This window comes from Gymnogyps californianus, chromosome 21, assembly GCF_018139145.2.
Source record: "Gymnogyps californianus isolate 813 chromosome 21, ASM1813914v2, whole genome shotgun sequence".
In the NCBI taxonomy this organism is placed as follows: Eukaryota; Metazoa; Chordata; class Aves; order Accipitriformes; family Cathartidae; genus Gymnogyps; species Gymnogyps californianus.
The window spans coordinates 8427402-8444350 of NC_059491.1; the positions used below are offsets into that span (position 1 = coordinate 8427402).

The window sequence follows — 16949 nt, forward strand, 5'->3', positions numbered from 1 at the left end:
ATCTCCAGCCTTTCAACTCTGATGAAACCTAAGGAGGAGCTGGTGAGAGGAGATGACGCCCAGGCCTGTATGAATCAGTTGTGTTACGAACCTTTGGGAGGCAGATCACAGCTATCACAGCTCGACGATGCGTCACTGCGGGCCAAATATTCACTCCGCTGCACAGAAATCTGTCGCTTTTTCCAACGGATTTTCCCTTATGCCTTTTCACACGTTCAGGTAGATTCCCCGAGCACGGAAGAGCCGCTTACCAGATTCCTTGGCTTTGTTTCTCTCCGCCTCTGTGCTGTTTCTGTCCATCTCCATGCCGCCTGTTAACTGCTTCACCGTCTCCAGCATCTCCCTCCGCTGCTCCTCTTGCGCCTGATTGTCGAGCAGCAGCTCTTTACTGCTGCTGCCCCGCAGGAAGGTGTTGGGACGGGAGAGGGAAGGTGGGAGAGGTTTGTCGTTCTTCTCCCTGCCCGTGCTCCCGCGACTGCGGAACAAAACCACATGTGCTTAAAGGTTATGGTATGAGTAACCCCTGCTACTAAGGCTGGTAATGTTAGAAAAGGTACTAGATAGCTTTATAGTAACTGCAGGGAAAAAAACACAACCCAAACCCAGCAGGATTGCTGTCTCAGTTTTCTACAGTTGTAGCTACACAGAATATAATCGAAATTAACTCAAATCTCAGAGATGCAAAACCACAAATATCCATAGAGTGGACAGGCAGAGCCAACGCTTCCTAGAGAACACACAGAAAAGCAATGAAGTCCTTACAGCACCCGTTTTATATGTAGAACGGTGGATTTTACAATGTAAAGGCACTGTTTACTGTGAAATGGTGTGAGTGGTGGTTTTTTTACCCATTTATTGAAAAATAGGCTTTGAATAGTGAAGGCTACCAGCAACAGGTGACACAGATCTGTCCTATTAATTACTGCGTTAATGAGTAAGACGGGCAAAACGATACCAAAACAGAATAATTGCCAGGTAAGCCAGAGTTTTAGGTGAAATAGGAGGGAAAACATCAGAGGGACAAACTCAAGAAAACAGTCCAGCAGCTCGTGTGTACTGGAAGGAAGAACCAGTGACATTTTAAATGAACTGTACATTTATAAACCGCGTCTAGAGTTAATAAATTATTGAGGGTTAATACATGTTTCATGCTACAAGCTGGAGTGGCTGTAGCCCTGATGAAATCAGGGTGCGTGAGAGCACTGCACAGCCTTATGTATGCATCGCATGACGCGGAAGCACGGGCAGGCTTGGTCACACCTAACGGGAAGGGTCCGACACAGCCAGAGCGGTTTAAGAGCCCTGCTAAATTTCTGCAAGGTTTTAGGCATGTTTTTCTGGATAAATAAACCTACTGACCTGGCTGAATCCACGAGCATTGAATCCAACCCGCATACCTATTTATTACAACATTTTATCTGAGGAGTTTTTAACCTGTTATAAACTACTAGCAAATGTATCCTTAGATAAAGGGTGACTGAAAAGTGGAAACTAAACCATTCACTGTAATGGCTTTAAAAATTAATACCACCTGTCTCTGCTGTGATATTATAAAAGATGCATGTGTTTTAAGTTAGCTCAAAGTACACAGGGGGGGAAAACAGACCCAGCCATTCCTGGAAACTCAATGAAATTCCCTTCTTTCTGTGTGCAGGTAACTAGAGCAGCAAGTGAAAAGCCCAGGCGTACAGACAGCAGAAGGGAAAGTCATCGTCGGACTGAAGCTTACCTAGTTAAGGCCCTGCGAGAATCTAATTCTGAAGATGCGGATGAGGCAGATACAGATGAGACTGGAGGCTGCAGTGCAGAAAATCTGTTCAAACTAGTGGCACTTGGTCGTAAGGAGTCTGGGAGATCGTAAAGACAACACAGAGAAGAGCGACAACAAGGTCAGTAGCTGCTGACACCTCGGCATCACAAAATCATTTAAGCAATAGCTGGTTTCGAAGCGATGGGGAGAGAACTGAAGGGAAAGGGCTGGTCCTGCCCCACTTTAACCCTGCTTGCCAGGCAGTCACACCCAGACATGAGCATTCCCACCCAAACCCTCTCTCGGCAAGGCTGGCTGGCAGTAAAGTGGAGGGTGAGGACCCGTCCTGACTTACCCATCTCGCTTGCCTTTGCTCCGCCGCTGCTGCCCTTTCCCCAGCTGCCCAACTGGGCTTTAGGCACAAGCTGAATCTTCTCATCTATTGTGGGCTGTAAAACACATCAAGACATACCGTTACAAGGGTAAACCGTACATCTTAATTACAAATGGGGTATTTTTTGGCAACAATCCTGTCTTGTGAATACCAAAATGCACTTTTAACATGGTTTTGGAAGACAGAGCCAGACACAGAGGACGCATCATAAACAGCCTCTTCCAAAGTGTCACTGAAAGACATTCACAATGACCAGGAGCTTCTTTTTATGGGGAACTCTGAAGCTCAGTACGGAGGAAAAAGCACAGTACATCAGTACTTGAAAGATGTTCAGTTTGTTTGTGACGAGTAAAACGCTTCTGCTGTCCACTCCACCTAGCAGTCATGGCTTTGGGGGCAATCTGCACGGTAACAAACAAGAATTCAGAGGGTGAAGAACGACAACAGGTTGCAGAACTTGGAGAGAAAAAGTAGTGTCTGACAAGAAGAGAACATTGATTTTGCAATGCTCAGTAGGTGAACTTATTGACAAGGAGGTTATGACCCCGCAGATCTCTTTCTATGAGCTCCCCTCTCCTTCCGACAATGCAGCTGTTGTGGAGCTAGCTCTATTTGTACTGTATTTATACTAAACGGAGTAGAAGGACTTTTCCCAGATGGGCTGTAAGCCCAGACAAAAGCAGGCTGAATCCCTCCTGCTAATTACGTTTTGGAGTCTGTTTTATGACTTTCACAAGGAACAAACTGAGTTTGATCTGCAGAGGGGCTACAGTCTGTCCAGGTTCTGCTTTACAGCTCTCCGAGCATCCAGGCACTGAGAGTAAAATTCAGCGAGAGTGACATTAATTGGGACAAGGGAATGTCTAGGAATTGCCCTGATTTATGTGAAAGACGGAGTTCTTGGCAAGAAAGCCCAAAGCTGTTCTGAAGATCATTAAAAAAGGAGAAGTCTCCAAGCTTGCCTAACCTGCAGCCTGAAATAAATGTCCCAAAATCACCACTTTAATGGTAAAATAACAGGAAGATGCTCATCTGGAGGATGCCCGTGAAAAGTTTATCACATGCTGAGGGATGCAACTGCACCGCACAGAAGTCCAGAAACACTATGAAAGCGGACACAGCTCTTCTCGTACTACTTGAACCTCTCAAGCCGGGAGTGCTGCCACCTGTGACACGTCAGGAATGGTTTTTTTTTTCAAATTGAATGTGGCATTCTCATTCTACTAAGAAGCAGCGTCAGAATAGGGTCTCGAGAACTTGAGGCAGCAGAGGACTTCTATCAGACAGGCGTTTGAGACCCTGTCTGTAACAGCCATGTGATGTGCTGCATCACCATCACACACGATACCCCACTCACATTCTCTTTTCATCATGAAGGATGCAGATTTTCCAACTAAGAGAACTTCTGGGTCACTAAAAGGACACTATGAACCTGAGAAAAAGCGTATGCATACTCCTTTCCCTCAGAACAAACAAAATAGAAACGTTCAGAAGACAACGGAGTCTTCCTTTGTGCTTTATTTATGCACAGTATTAACTCCGGGGATTAAAAATGTCCCAAAACCCAAGTTTTGACCTATAAACACCATATCAGTCTTTCCTAGACAGACAGATACAACAAGGTAAGACCTCGGCATTGTTGTTGCTCTGAACGAGTCTTGTGCTGGCACCTACCTTGGTGATTTTAAGGAACTTGGTGGGGTCCAGCACTCTGCTGTTCTTTGCCCCCTGCACAGTGTTCCAACCGCCTTCGTCGACCCGCTGGACACCTGCCAGACGACAAACACAACCGCCCTTAGCTCATCCCCGCTGCTCCAGCGGCACCCCGGGAGAACGCAGGCGATCGTCTCCAAGTTCAACAGGAGGAGGAAAAGAAGACGGCACGTTTCTGCTAAGCCTCAGCACAATTCTGTGCAGAAACCATGTCTTTCGGAGTGTTTCTTCAGACTAAGATGACATAACTAGCTTGCCTGACTTCATTATTACAAAATAGCCTTGACATAAAAGATCTCAGTATTTTCAAGGGCTGGTTTTGGTAGTGATTCTTCCTGGTTAGATTTCTCAGTGTGTGTCCTCGCGATCTGGATGTGGCTGCACGTCCTGTGCGTTCCCAAGCTCACAAAAGGAGCAGACGACGTGCCTTTGCTAACCCAAAGCCGCACTTGTTGCACAGATTTCAGCAGCGCTAGGCTAGTCTAGACACAGAACCGTTCAGGCAGACCCAAGTTCCTTACCTTCTCCTGATGTCAGTTTTAGGATAATTGAAACAAAGTCTACCTGTCTTTTCTTTATGCCCTGTTTTCACGGCACTTTCATTTGATAATCCTTAGTATTAAAGAATCCCAAAGATAACTTTCTCCTCGCCCTGCTCTGTCCCAGTCTTCATTTTCCCAGTCACTCCAAATTCATCCGCAGGTAGTGCCAGCCTCAAGGGCTGGTAGCAATTTAAGGTAATGCCAAGACGCTTTCTCATGCTGAGTTAACACCTCACAACTTTAACAGCTAAAGACAACGTGGTTACTCTTGAAATTAGATGCTATTCTCTTGAAATTAGATTCTGCTGTATGCAAGAATGGATGGCAAATCTGACTCTTACATAGTAAGTTGCTGTAACAGATTTCTGGCAGTCTGTCACAAAATCAAATATGGTTTGCATGAATGTGAAACTTAAGCACTATTGGCCTGCGATTGTTTATTTTGACCCAAGGGATTTGTCCCCAAAAAATCCACGGCAAGTCTGTTCCTTCTCCAGCCTCAGCCATAATCAGGCCCCAATTCCCTTTGCTCATTACGCTTAGGAAAAAAAAAACCAGATTTTTTTTCTTTTATGTGGGATTCCCTCTATAGCCACTGCATGTGCAATGAGTGAAACGAGCAGCCAGCTTGGCTTTTACTTTACCCGGTCTCCTCTTCTCTTTGGTCATGAGTTGTTGGACCTTCCTCTGTTCTTCTTGCTCTTCAATCTTGGCTTCTTTATGAATCTGCTCAATGGTCTTCGGACCCTGGTCTGCTCTCCGTGAAACCCAGTTGCACTAGGAAAGAACCAAACACATGCTCAGAGATACTTCCAGGGGAGCATCGTAAACGGGGTATTTTGAACACCGCGCATGAGGCCTAATCCTCCCACCCGTGTAATATCTTAGAGGGACTGCTCCCCGAGGGACTGGGGAAAATTTTGTGGAGCTGCGTCACATTGCGGACATGGTTATCCAAGCACCGCAGGTCAAAGCTATGTCCTCTGGTATACAGACTGTGGTATATGTTTTGGTGGAGAATGGAGGCTGCAGTGAAGGCCTGACTTTGGAGAGGCAGGACTGAATTCAAGAAGTTTTGACCCCTAGCATCCTACATGTTCCCAGCTTTCCAGTCTTTCTAGGTTCAGAGGAAAGAGACGGACTAGAGGGAGGCTGCTGTCATTCTCTATCCGTTTATTACTGACGCTGTTTGTTGGAGCCTCTCCTCCAAGCTTGAGGAAAAAATGAAACCCTGAAAATAAAGAAGCAAGAAGAGACTGCATTTTTATCTGGAGATGGTGCTTTGCCACTCCAGGGATCGTGATGGCTGAGACAGGAATCCTGCAGAGAGAGGTGGAGTTGTCTCTCCACAAAACATTTCCACTGCTTGATGTGTCTATTCAACCATACACTGCACAGATCCATCTATCCCCAGAATAACCAGACTGTCTCTTGATCTTGCTACCACCTCATTACAACTTTCGGGGTAATTATCTTCGCGTAGCCTGCAGTCCGAACGGTGACCTCAGCCTCCACAAAACCCCAAACCAGCTTCAAAACAGCTATTTGAGGTATGAGTAAAACCCGCTCAGGACTTCAGTCAAGTGCTGTCTCATGGCTAAAGCCACGCTGCTATCAGCACCTACATGGGTGAAATTACAGGTGCTGGGCAGGTCCCTGTCTGCGCTGTGTGCGCGCTTGTCTACACCCAATTATCTCCTACCTGTAATTTTCGGAGCTTAGTGTGGACCCACCATCATCATGCTCTGATGGAGCGCAGACTCCATTTGCTTTTGTCTGCACAATATGGCCAGTAAACAACTAGCAGGTGCCTGGTTGTGCTAGCAATACAGGCTAATATAGGACTACCTTTCGATGAGATCCATACTGCCATGAAAAAGAGCCCCCACGGTTTTTTACAGCCACGCTAACCGATCCCCCTCACTTGTGGGGTACGCGTCTCGGAGCACTTTGGTCCCATCAGCACAAGGAAGTGCTGGCAGGCAACAGTTACACCCAGAGCGCATGGAAACGAAGACAGCAAAGCAATGCGACCGACACAGACAAGCACAGGGGACGCTGTGGGGAAAAAACACACCCAAAATCTCTCCTGTGAAAAGAGCTCAGGCGTGTCTGCTGCAATGGGGCTGGACCAGTGGCACGAGAAGCCAGCGTGGGCACGCGTCTAACGTTAAGCACGACCAAAACGCCTGACACAAGCGGTTCGCCTGTCTACCAACCCTGGCCTTCATTAAGGCAAAATGGAGAGATTTCTTGTCTTTAAACAGCCAGACTTTTGGGGTAAGGGGCGCAGATCTCCCCCTAACATCCCACTTCTGCCGTAAATACTGTAAATCCCTGCTCTTGCGTGAGAGCTCTTCCAGCCCGGACATGAAAGGGAACATGCTCTTTTACTTACTTGAGTTGGTACCTACCAGCCTTAGGTCTATTACATCCTGAAGCATGAACCGAATCCTTGAAGATGTTTTCCTCTCTTTCACAATCTTCTCCATCTGATTAAAATACTGGTCCATGCGAGGCTACACAAGAGAAACATCATCAGCAATGCGTCTTGGAAGAAAATGAAAATACTCCCTCAGGTGAGGAGTCAGGGGGTTCTGCATTACAGCATTTCTGTGCCAGGAACACCTATGGGGCCCCAGAGCTGCTCTCTGGAGAAGCGAATGTTGGGTCTCGTACGCTCCCCCCAGGTTGGATTTGAGTGTGCACGGTGCAGGACGTGCAGGAAATGAGGTAGCAGTCTGCGGGCATCTCCTTCGTTTAGCACACGCTTTCTCTGCATTTTTAATTAATCAAATAATCTACATCCTCCGCATGTACATAATAAACTTGCCATCCATTTAAAAAAAAACCAACAAAACCAACAAAAAACCAATGTGTTTTTTTTCATGGTACAGCTAAGCTGATCTTGGCTAGCTGCCACCAAAAAGGGGAGTCCCGCTCTACCTCTGCGCTCCTCCTTTTCGTATCGGCACGTGTGCTCACCTCAGCCCAAGAAAAACTGGCTCAGGAAACTAAACGGGCGTAAAACGAACCCCGCGTACATCATTGCGATGCTTTACCTCCCTGAACTGTCTCAGCCGGGGTCAGGCAAGAGAAGCGGGGGCAGAAGCACTGCTTCTCTCAGCAAGAAGCTGTTTAATGGGCTTAGCTGTAGTATGAAATCCCACAAGCTCCTTTTCATCCAAAAAGTCGTGAATCTAAAGATGGAATCCAGATCAGTTTGCACCAAGACATGAAATGGTATCATTAGAGAAGCCTCCATTAGGTCTAAATTTGACTTGCCCAGGCTCCAAAAAGCCTTTTTCCCCAAAATGGGGGCTCTGGCTGTTTTAAACAAAAAGTTTCAAGGCAGTTTTATAAAATGTTTCCCACTCCCTTCACTAAAAACTAGCTAAACCCTTTTCCTTATACTTAAACAAACAAGAAAAACCCTATTAAAATTCGGTTCTGGCCTTGCCTTACAAAGTTTCAGCTCTGAGAGCAAATGTTTCCAAAGTTAGGAATGATGGAGAAAATATTTAAAATGGACTTTGTCCAGAAGCTTTAATTATAACTATCATTAACACTTAGGCTTCAATAAAAACCCATAATAAAGTGTCTGTCCCATTAATAGAAAATAAATAAAGGATTCTCACTCAATCTTGATAGAAATAACAAATCACAAAGACAGGACACGGGCAGCTTCTCACAACGGGTAACATGACACCCGCAAGCATTTCCCTGCTGCGTGCACGCTCCGTGCTACACGGTGCCACGGCTCGAGGTTGCGGAACCGGCCGGTGCACCAAAATGTTGGCTTTTACAGTGTTTCCATGCTCACAAAGACCAAAACAGCATCCAGGACTCATCCAACACGACCTCAGCTACTGCTCAGAACTCAAACCCTGTTTTCTTCCCAAAGCACGTGGAGAAATTTAATCCCCACTTCTGGCACTTTCAAACCGGCATCAATAACACACACGCTGTGGTGTTAACAGCGTAGGGTATTTAGCCTGGGGGATTAGTGGTAAACTACGCTGTTTTGGTCAATGCTCCGCAAAACAGTTTGGGAAACTGTTTCCCCATAAGGATCAGGATTGATCCACCATGATCCCTACGATCCAGCTCACTGTAAAGGAACTCCCTTCCCTGAGCAGCTGAAAACAATCAGCTCAGTTTGTTTCCAGAGCTGAGTCTGACTGATTTCTGGCAAAACCCTCCAATGCTTTTTCATCCCAAGCCTGGCTTTTGCAAAGGAGAAGCAGATTGTCTGTGCCAAGAGAAGCTCAACGAGCGCGTAATGCTCCGTGCTACATATAGATTCGTTGGAAAATCGGGAGGAGGATGCTGGAGCGCTGCAGTTGCAAAACAGCTGCTTCATTCCGGCATAGCTGGAGACGATGATGACACAAAATAAATGCGTCCACCAAGGTTCAGGTGGGGGTTTAGGCCAGTTAATGCGGGGTTTTTGAGATTTAACTCAAACGATCCATTCAGTAGTAGCTTTTGTAGGTAACGTAAGCCTTCAATGGTAAAGAAACAACTCTAAACCTTAATGTTTTGGAAACTACAGAGAAGAGGTAAACTCTGTTTGGAAAAAGAAACCCATAGGATATGTTGAGCACTTTTAGACTCTGCTTGGAGGAAATATGTGGAAACAAGTAGGGACTGGAGAACACTGTTGAAAGTGATACAGACTCTATTAGAAAGGGGCAGAGAGGAGGGAGCGAGGCCAGGTCGTGACGAAACATCCACAGAAGAGCGGATGATTTCCTCATGCCGTACAGAAATTCCTGAAGAAAAAAAAATAAATCCTCAAATAAAAACACCCCACACCCATTTTTCCATCCCTGCCCAGAAAGCCTCATCTCTCACTCCCGGTCCTGCCCTACCTTTGCTTTCTCAAAGTCCAGGTCCTTGCCAATGGTAGTTAGCAGGCGGCAAAGGCACTCGAGGGACTCCTCATCGTGGTTTTTCAGCAGCTTTACCACGCAGTCATGCATGATAGCCTCCGTCAGCATTTTTAGTTTGAAAAGCTCGCCAATGAATTTTATATTCCCAATGGATCTCCGTCGGGCTTTGTCCTTGGCCTCTTCCAGCTCGTCATGGAGCCGTGTCTTCTCCTCTGGCTGTAAAACAGAAAAACAGCTCTAAAAAACCATGTTCACAGAGCACAGAACTCTTTTCAAAAGATCCAGTTTTACATTTATAGTTGCTGTTGTCCCCGTTTACTCTTTTTCTCCTAAAAACCAAAAAGCGGCTGGTATAAACCTGCTAATCAAAGCAAAATCTTTTTTTTTTTTTTTATACTCAGCCACAGTGACAGAACGAAACTCTCAACTCCAAAATTCCCCCCAAGTCGACTGCCATCTTCAAAAGAGATCATTTTCAGAGGGAGCTCTGAGAATTTATGGGGAAAAAAATACCACTTACAGTGGTAGCAGCTTCAAGTTCTTTCTGCTTCTTTTCAAAGACGTCGTCGTCAGCCTTGTCCTTTTCAAATTCCTTCTGGCAGCGATTTAACAGCAACTTGCGGAAATTTACTGTGCTCCCAGGTTTGTCTGCCATGGGCACTTTCAGCTGCAGGAGAAGGAAGAAAACCATCAGCAGAAATACGGCTAAATTCAACACATAAGCGAGGTTCCCTAGAAGCCATCCATTACATTTTATTACGCACTTCATATTCAGCAAGGCAAGTCTGCAAGGCTACGACAGTTAAACATTGCGTCATGATTTCCAGCGGAGTTTTACATTTCATATGTAAAGTCGCACTCAAAACTTGGCTGACACCACCTCCGCCCAGAGACAGACTACATTTCCATTCACAGGATCCTTTCAAAAGACACACCGCTTAAAAACACTCTTGTTACGTGCTGAAGGCTCTGGAGCCGTGCTCCTTCGTTGCATGTCATGAAGGATCGGGAGGAAAAGGGGGTTATTTTTGTTCCAAATTCACCATCTGAAAACTAGCTGTCCGAAGCTTGGCTCGGCACCTTGGGCTCCCCTTTGAAACGAGAGAGAAATTGAACTTTCCAAACGTGACTCATTGCATCTTGTGACCAGGCAGAGCGAAGCGTCCTCAACTCCAAACAACGCGTCACTCCAAGCAAAGCCCTCTGCCTGCAGGCACGGCCAACGAACGCAGAAGAAGAAATCCGTCGTGTAAATTATTTTTATTTATGTTCAGAAACTAACATTTAACTCTGCTCTCCCCACGTTTATATTACTGCCGATCAGTTCATGGGGATAACGTGCACAACATTCACCCGTGCAGAGGAATTTCCCATTGGACTTTGGCGGCTCTTACCGTTACAAGACATCTGCACATGTTGGCATACGCCACCGAGAAGCTGGGTTCGTCGATAGCCTTCTCGAAGACCAGGTCGATGACTCCTTTCAGCCTCTCTTCTGTATCTACCGTCAGGTCTGTCACTTGCTTCATGAGCTGATTGAACATCTGGGGCGTCAGCTTGTTCAAGATGCTTCGTACCTTGCGGAACAGCTCCTAAACGACAGAAAAACTGTAAGTTTAAAGCACAAATCGAACAGGTGGCTTTCAGGAACGAGCTACGATGCATCTTAAAGGTGAAGATGGCCTATGGGAACTTCTTGAGTCACACACAGACACACATCTGTGCACAGTCCGGCTCCAGCCCTAACTCAGTCACCGGCTACCAAAGACCGAGGCCGCGGGGCAGGATTTTTGGAAATGCCCAAGTGCTTTTTTCAAGTGCGACAGAAGCACAAAGCCCTTGCTGTCACCCAACTGAAATATTCTTCTTGATATCAATTTAGCCATGAGATATAAATGAACAGGGAGTGGCCGCCTTCTCCCTCAACTAGAGGTGATCAACTTCTATATTTACTTTAAGGCACTTTTTTTCCCCCCCCTATCCAGAATGATAATTATGTCAACAACGCTGCCGTTAGCCCCGAGAACAGAATTCCAGTGTCCTTCAAGACTATCCCAACTTATCCTACAAATTACAAGTTTGACCACCAGGCAAATAGCTCCGCCCAGAGTGGCTGCCCCACGGAGGAGAGGAGGGGGAGAAAGACACAGAGAAAGCTTCAGAGACGGCGCTGTTGGGCTGGGCAGGACGGACTGAGGGAATTTTACAGAGGAACCGCAGTCTTGCTGAGGTTCAGGGCAGAAATGTAGTCTAAAAGGGGATGAAAAGCAAGTTCTGTGCTGGAAGTTTGAGGTTGTTTGCTTTAGAACGGAGACAGAAATATTCTAGTAAAATAGCAATAGAAAAACAATCCTGGAAGAGAGGTAGTAGGTTGTCTGGTGTACCCTATTTAGACTCGCTTAATATACAGGATTGCCATTTAAACTCCAGGTCAAGAATAAACACGTGAAAAAAATAACCAAGATAGGGGAAAGCTGTGATTCAAACTGCAACTCCTTGCCCTTTTTTACTGTCTTACACAACAGCAAAGGCAAATTACCATCCTCCTTCCGTTACAGACCGTTGTACTCTCAGAAGCCCTTGCTAACGCTCTCACCTGGGTTTTGACATTTTCCGGGTCCTCGGTTTGGTTTTCTCTCTTCAGGCTCGGCTTCCAGGCGTTCTCTGCCTTCTTCAGGTGGACATCCTCCTTCACACACACCGTGATGATCTTCCTGGGCTCTCTCCTCTGGCCTGGCTGAGATCTCCTCGGTCCAACATTCAACAACTAGGACAAAAACATTCCTTGTTATATCCCCTTTTAAACTCGCATCTCGATAAAACACTCCAGGGTGCGCGTCAACACCCGCTGATGGCAACGCCGACAATCAGCAACTCCTCCTAGGACTCTGAGGACTCCCTCTGACCCAACACACCGGTCCGGGTTAGTCAGAGGGAACACAAAGACACCAAACATGTTTCTCTTGGGCAGCTTTTCCCAAAACAGATATGGGATGACCACTGCCTACACGCATCGGCGATGCTCCGGACACTGCTTAAGCGCTGCAGAACTGAACCTGACTGACCAAAACGGCCTCTTGAAAGCCAGAAACTGCGTAACTGAGACTTCATAGCAAAAGCGTATTTAAGGATTAAGTAAATCCTTACAGTGTATTTCAAACGTGCCACCCCAAGCAATTAGATCATGATAAATTAGCAGCTCTGCCAAAAATGTTAAGTTTTACTGGAGATTGCTTCCAACAGAGCCATTTTGAGACAGCAGTTACACAAAACACACTGAATGGAGCATCAGTGCAGCTCCTGCATTGTAGAAATACGGATCCTAACAGATGTGGGTCAAACTCTTTGTAGTTTCACAGAAGAAAGGGAAACAGGGTACTTTGAAACAGCATCAAGCGCCTCTCTGCAATGCTGTATAACGCGATGCTCCTCCCGGTCAAATCAGGTATGAAAACTGCCGAAACTGGGGAGTTTTTCATCAGTTGTACAAGTGATAGGGCACAAGACACCCCCAAAACTCCCTCTTCATCATCTGGGAGCTTCTAATTAAGGACTAAAGGTAACAAATGTCATCAGGAGGTTATTCTTCCCCCACGCTCTTTCATATTTCTGAACTCATTTATTAGAAATGTCCAACCTCAGTGTAAAAATTAGCGCAGCAACAAAACTCCATTATCAAACCCCGTTACTTTCCACAGAAGTAATTAATCTCTTCAGTGGGCAGTAGGCAACCTCCACATGAAAGATGGGCCATTTAAAACATTTCTTTGTTCGACAAAGGGATTCAGTGAGCATCAGAGAGGCAAAACCATCTCAGTTATTCAAACAGCTTCACTGAATACAGGAGGAAAGTGCTCTTGGCTGGTGCCTCTTACGTCATACATCAGCCCCAAACCTGGTTTTGCACTATTAAAAACCAAAATCCTCCTTAAAGGCAGGAGCTTGTATCTGTGATTTGAACCGCTTGGCTTTGACGATGTAAATGTGTGCTGCCGATGAAAGCAAATGAACATAATCACCGCCACTGCTGGAGTTCTCGTTTGGGCTTCATTATGGGATAACAGCAACAGAATAAGATGTTGTCAAAAGACAACGACCTCATGCCGCGACGTGCTTCGCATGCCGAGGTGACGCACGGAAGAGGGCTACGTGGTGCAGCGTGTTAGCGTGCTGCCCCACCACCTACGAAGACCTCCCTTCAGATCCCACTGGCACGCACAGAAACAACCCATCAGATCATTCAAACTTTTTTGGGCGCAAGCCGTAACTGTAACGCAACCGCGCGAGTCGATCGCTCCCGAGAAATCAACAGCGGAACGAGGCAGCGAGAACGGGGAGCCTTCACGATGCTTTTGTGTGTTAGACATCTTCCCAAAACAGCTGTCAATCCCTCCCTACGACACCTCGCCGCTGCCACCCAAGAGCCCTTGATCGACACCAGTATGACGCAGCAAAGTCTGCTTCGCAGCCCTGCGTTGAGACATCCACCTCTGTTTTTATGCAATTTCACGCAATTTTGCTGCCCAGGTTCTAACCACGCCGCAAACGTACGGCCGTGGAAAGAAGAAACTTCCCTCCAGCTGAAAAACCAGACAATAATGCAATAGAAAACCGACCGGTTTCAGCCACGTGCGCTAGACCTCATCACACACCTCCTTGCCCGCAGAAAGCTTGGTAATCAGAGCCAGACCGGCAGCATGCCCTGAAAAATCAAAACGCTTGGGCTCATTTCCCCCAGGAACACGGGCAAAGCCAACGAGAGGTAACCTGTGGCCGCCCCATCTCTCTTGCGCAGAGGCAGCTCTGGTCTGAAGGACCTTCCAACCGCAGCCGGGCTGGAACAGAGCCGCAGAGGCACGGGTACGGGTCCACGCAGAGCCGAAGCGTTGGCTTTTAGAGCAAACGCACCTCCCTGAAGGAGGTGACTATTTCCCTTCCAAAACTGATGGATGCAAGGAGCGCTTGTGCATCTCCTGAATATTAGCATGTCACAGCGTCCTCAAATCTGGCTGCCTTCGAGACCAGACCTTTAAGTGCATTAATAGAACAAAGGCTTTCTTTAAGATCGTATTTTTTTAATATCTGTGAATAAACTTGGTTCAAACTGTTTGATTAGGTTTTAAAAGCAGTGAACAGAAGCCTCCTTTGAACATGTAATAAAATAATATACGGATCAAACTTTTAACAGAAAAAATCTGAGGTTTTTTGGTTCCAAATTTACAAAGTGGTAAGTTAAAGAGGCGCTTGAGCTCAAGCCCGGCCTCCTTTTTGTAACCCAGTCCAAGTGAATAATAAGGGTTCTGTAGCACCTGCGATTACAGCGCTACAGCTTGCACTGAAATAATATTTTCCACCAAAGGCACGGAGAAGTGCTTACCAGATGTTACTACATTAATCTGAAGTACCTGTCTTCCAGATGAAGAGGGGGAAAAAAAAGAAAGCAGAAAGAAACGGGGACAAGCCTCCCGCAGAGGACCCGAAAACTCACAGCAACACAGTACGACCTGGTGCTCTCCCTCGCGGTCCGCTTCCACTCTTAGGACACAAGTCATGGTAATGTTTTAAAAAAACATCCAAGAAATTAAAGAACTGCTTCTCCCTCTACAACAGGCTTCAAATGCAGAAGGCGAAATTGAAGTTAGATGCTAGAAGCGATTCTGCCTTCCAGGGAAGCACAAGAACAGAGGTGACTCGAGTTTCCATCACCTCTCAGGAAAGATAAAAGCAGACGCGTCCCACCTCGGCGCGCGGGGACGGACCGGTCCTCTCCGACCCTATTCCTCTGTGTTTGCATCGTGTTACCCGCTGCACTCATCTAACTTCACGTCTACATCAAAAAATGTTTATTAGCTGTATTTTGTTCCTGTGCAATTACACCCCTTGTGTTGTTTGATCCGACATTGGTTAGTTCTAAAAACAGTCATACAACACGTTTAAGCGAAAAGAAGGAAATAAAGACAAAAGCCAAGGAAGCAAAACAAAAGATTCTCAGCGTGCCGAAAGCTTGTTAGCGCCGAGCTGCTCGACATTATTTTCGAGGGCAAGGAATAGGCAGTGGGGTTTAATGGTTTATGGGCATGGCCTGTGTAGAGGTGGAATGACCGAGTGGACAGACAGCGTACACGCAGATTTTTGCCATGCTTTACGAGAAGATAACGTCCGATTTTGCTCGGGGCTGAAAACCCTCTCATCCTATAACCGCCGACGTCACAGGACAGCAGGGCTTGTTAAATAACGTTACCTTCCAACCCTCCTCGAGAAAAACGCAAAGAAAGGCTCTACTCTGTAAAGGCGCAAATGTAAGATGTATGTTATGTGCTGAATGCTCCAAATGAACGGGGTAAGCGGGACTTACCTTTTCTCCCCCTTTCCACAGGTCTGCAAAGTGCAGACCCCTCGCGGATCCCGCTCAGGCCAACGTCCCAGCATGCCCTCAGCTGGTGATGTCCCACCCACCACTGAAGACTGCCTAGAGGGGTACAATGCAAGTCTTGTTTCGTTTTTTTTTTAAACAATGTTGCACCTTTTTGTAAAGTTTTCTGCCGGTCGTTCTTTATCAACAGTGGGCGTTAGGGAAAAAGACAACTCTACAAAAAGGTGCAAAGATTGGAGGGGAGAGGGGGGGATTTGGCTTACCCCTATCGGCAGGTTCCTCAATGGTGGGTGAGGCGAGACCAAGAGAGGGCATGCTGGGGAACCGCACCGAGCCAGGGAAGGCAATCCAGGGTTGCTCTGCACTTTGCAGGCCTGCGGAAAGAGAAAGAGCGACAGGGACGTTACCAAGATGCCGAGAGGCTCGGGACATTCAGCGCACGAAAGGAGAGAAGGCGCCGGAGTACAACCTGCAAGTCCTAAATATAGGAAGCGATGTCGACCTCAAACAGCATCGAGGTTTCGGGACCGGGTGGTGCTCCGAGAGAAACCGCGGCACCGAAGCTACTCCGAGACATGGACACGCACCCCAGAACTGAGGCACCGGCCACGAGACCGCTCTCAAACCAGAAATATTACATCAACTCAAAATCGCTGGGTTTGACTCCGAGCCTCCTGGAAATCTGCGCGCTTGGAAGTCAAGGTTATTCAGTGAACTCTTCCGAAACCAGCAGTTTTGAAAGATAAATGATGGCTATGTCGTTAGATAAATCTAGATGGATACGCTGGATGTATCTTGACAGGTAGATGAAAAATCATTGATTGCACCTAATGGAGGCAGCCTCCATCCTCCAGCTGCGGCTGACTGGGCGGCACCGTGCTGCGGGCACCCGCACCCCAAGAACGAGGGATGGCAAAGGTAAGAAGGAAAAATTCAGAGAGGGATTTCAGAGTTTGGGCAAAGCCAGACACAAGGAAAAGAAGAGGAGGTGAAAGGAGAGCAGAGGAAAAGGCAGGAAAAGAAGGAACGAAGCGACCGAAGCAAAGCAACATGGGGAAGCATAGAGAAAGCAAGAACATACACAGGTGCTGTGCAGATTCTTTTTTTTTTTGTTAGTAAAATCTATTTGCTCTATTGGCATGTTTTATAAAATACGGCTCCTATGACGACACACACTGACGCCGGGTTGTTGTACGAGAAATGTGCGTTCGCACATGTGCGACTGCCAGGTCCTCAGCGTGGAAACATGTTTCCACACCTCTCGCGCAGGGAAAAGGGGAAG

At 46.8% G+C, this 16949-nt stretch overlaps 1 protein-coding gene across 6 annotated transcripts in view; it reads right to left on the reverse strand.

Moving 5' to 3' along the window:
- EIF4G3 (eukaryotic translation initiation factor 4 gamma 3) overlaps nt 1-16949 on the reverse strand; it is a 148513-nt gene that overhangs the window by 14750 nt on the left and 116814 nt on the right. For 4 of the 6 annotated variants that reach the window (XM_050909470.1, XM_050909472.1, XM_050909468.1 and 1 more), the window contains 10 exons: nt 11891-12061; nt 10689-10886; nt 9815-9961; nt 9274-9510; nt 6814-6918; nt 5044-5176; nt 3819-3913; nt 2106-2199; nt 1730-1847; nt 252-475 (listed from right to left, as the gene is read on the reverse strand). In XM_050909470.1, the coding sequence (XP_050765427.1) occupies nt 252-475; nt 1730-1847; nt 2106-2199; nt 3819-3913; nt 5044-5176; nt 6814-6918; nt 9274-9510; nt 9815-9961; nt 10689-10886; nt 11891-12061 (1522 nt within the window). Of the gene's footprint in view, nt 1-251; nt 476-1729; nt 1848-2105; nt 2200-3818; nt 3914-5043; nt 5177-6813; nt 6919-9273; nt 9511-9814; nt 9962-10688; nt 10887-11890; nt 12062-15930; nt 16042-16949 lie in introns of all 6 variants that reach the window. The other 2 variants (XM_050909471.1, XM_050909467.1) reach the window with 1 other exon arrangement.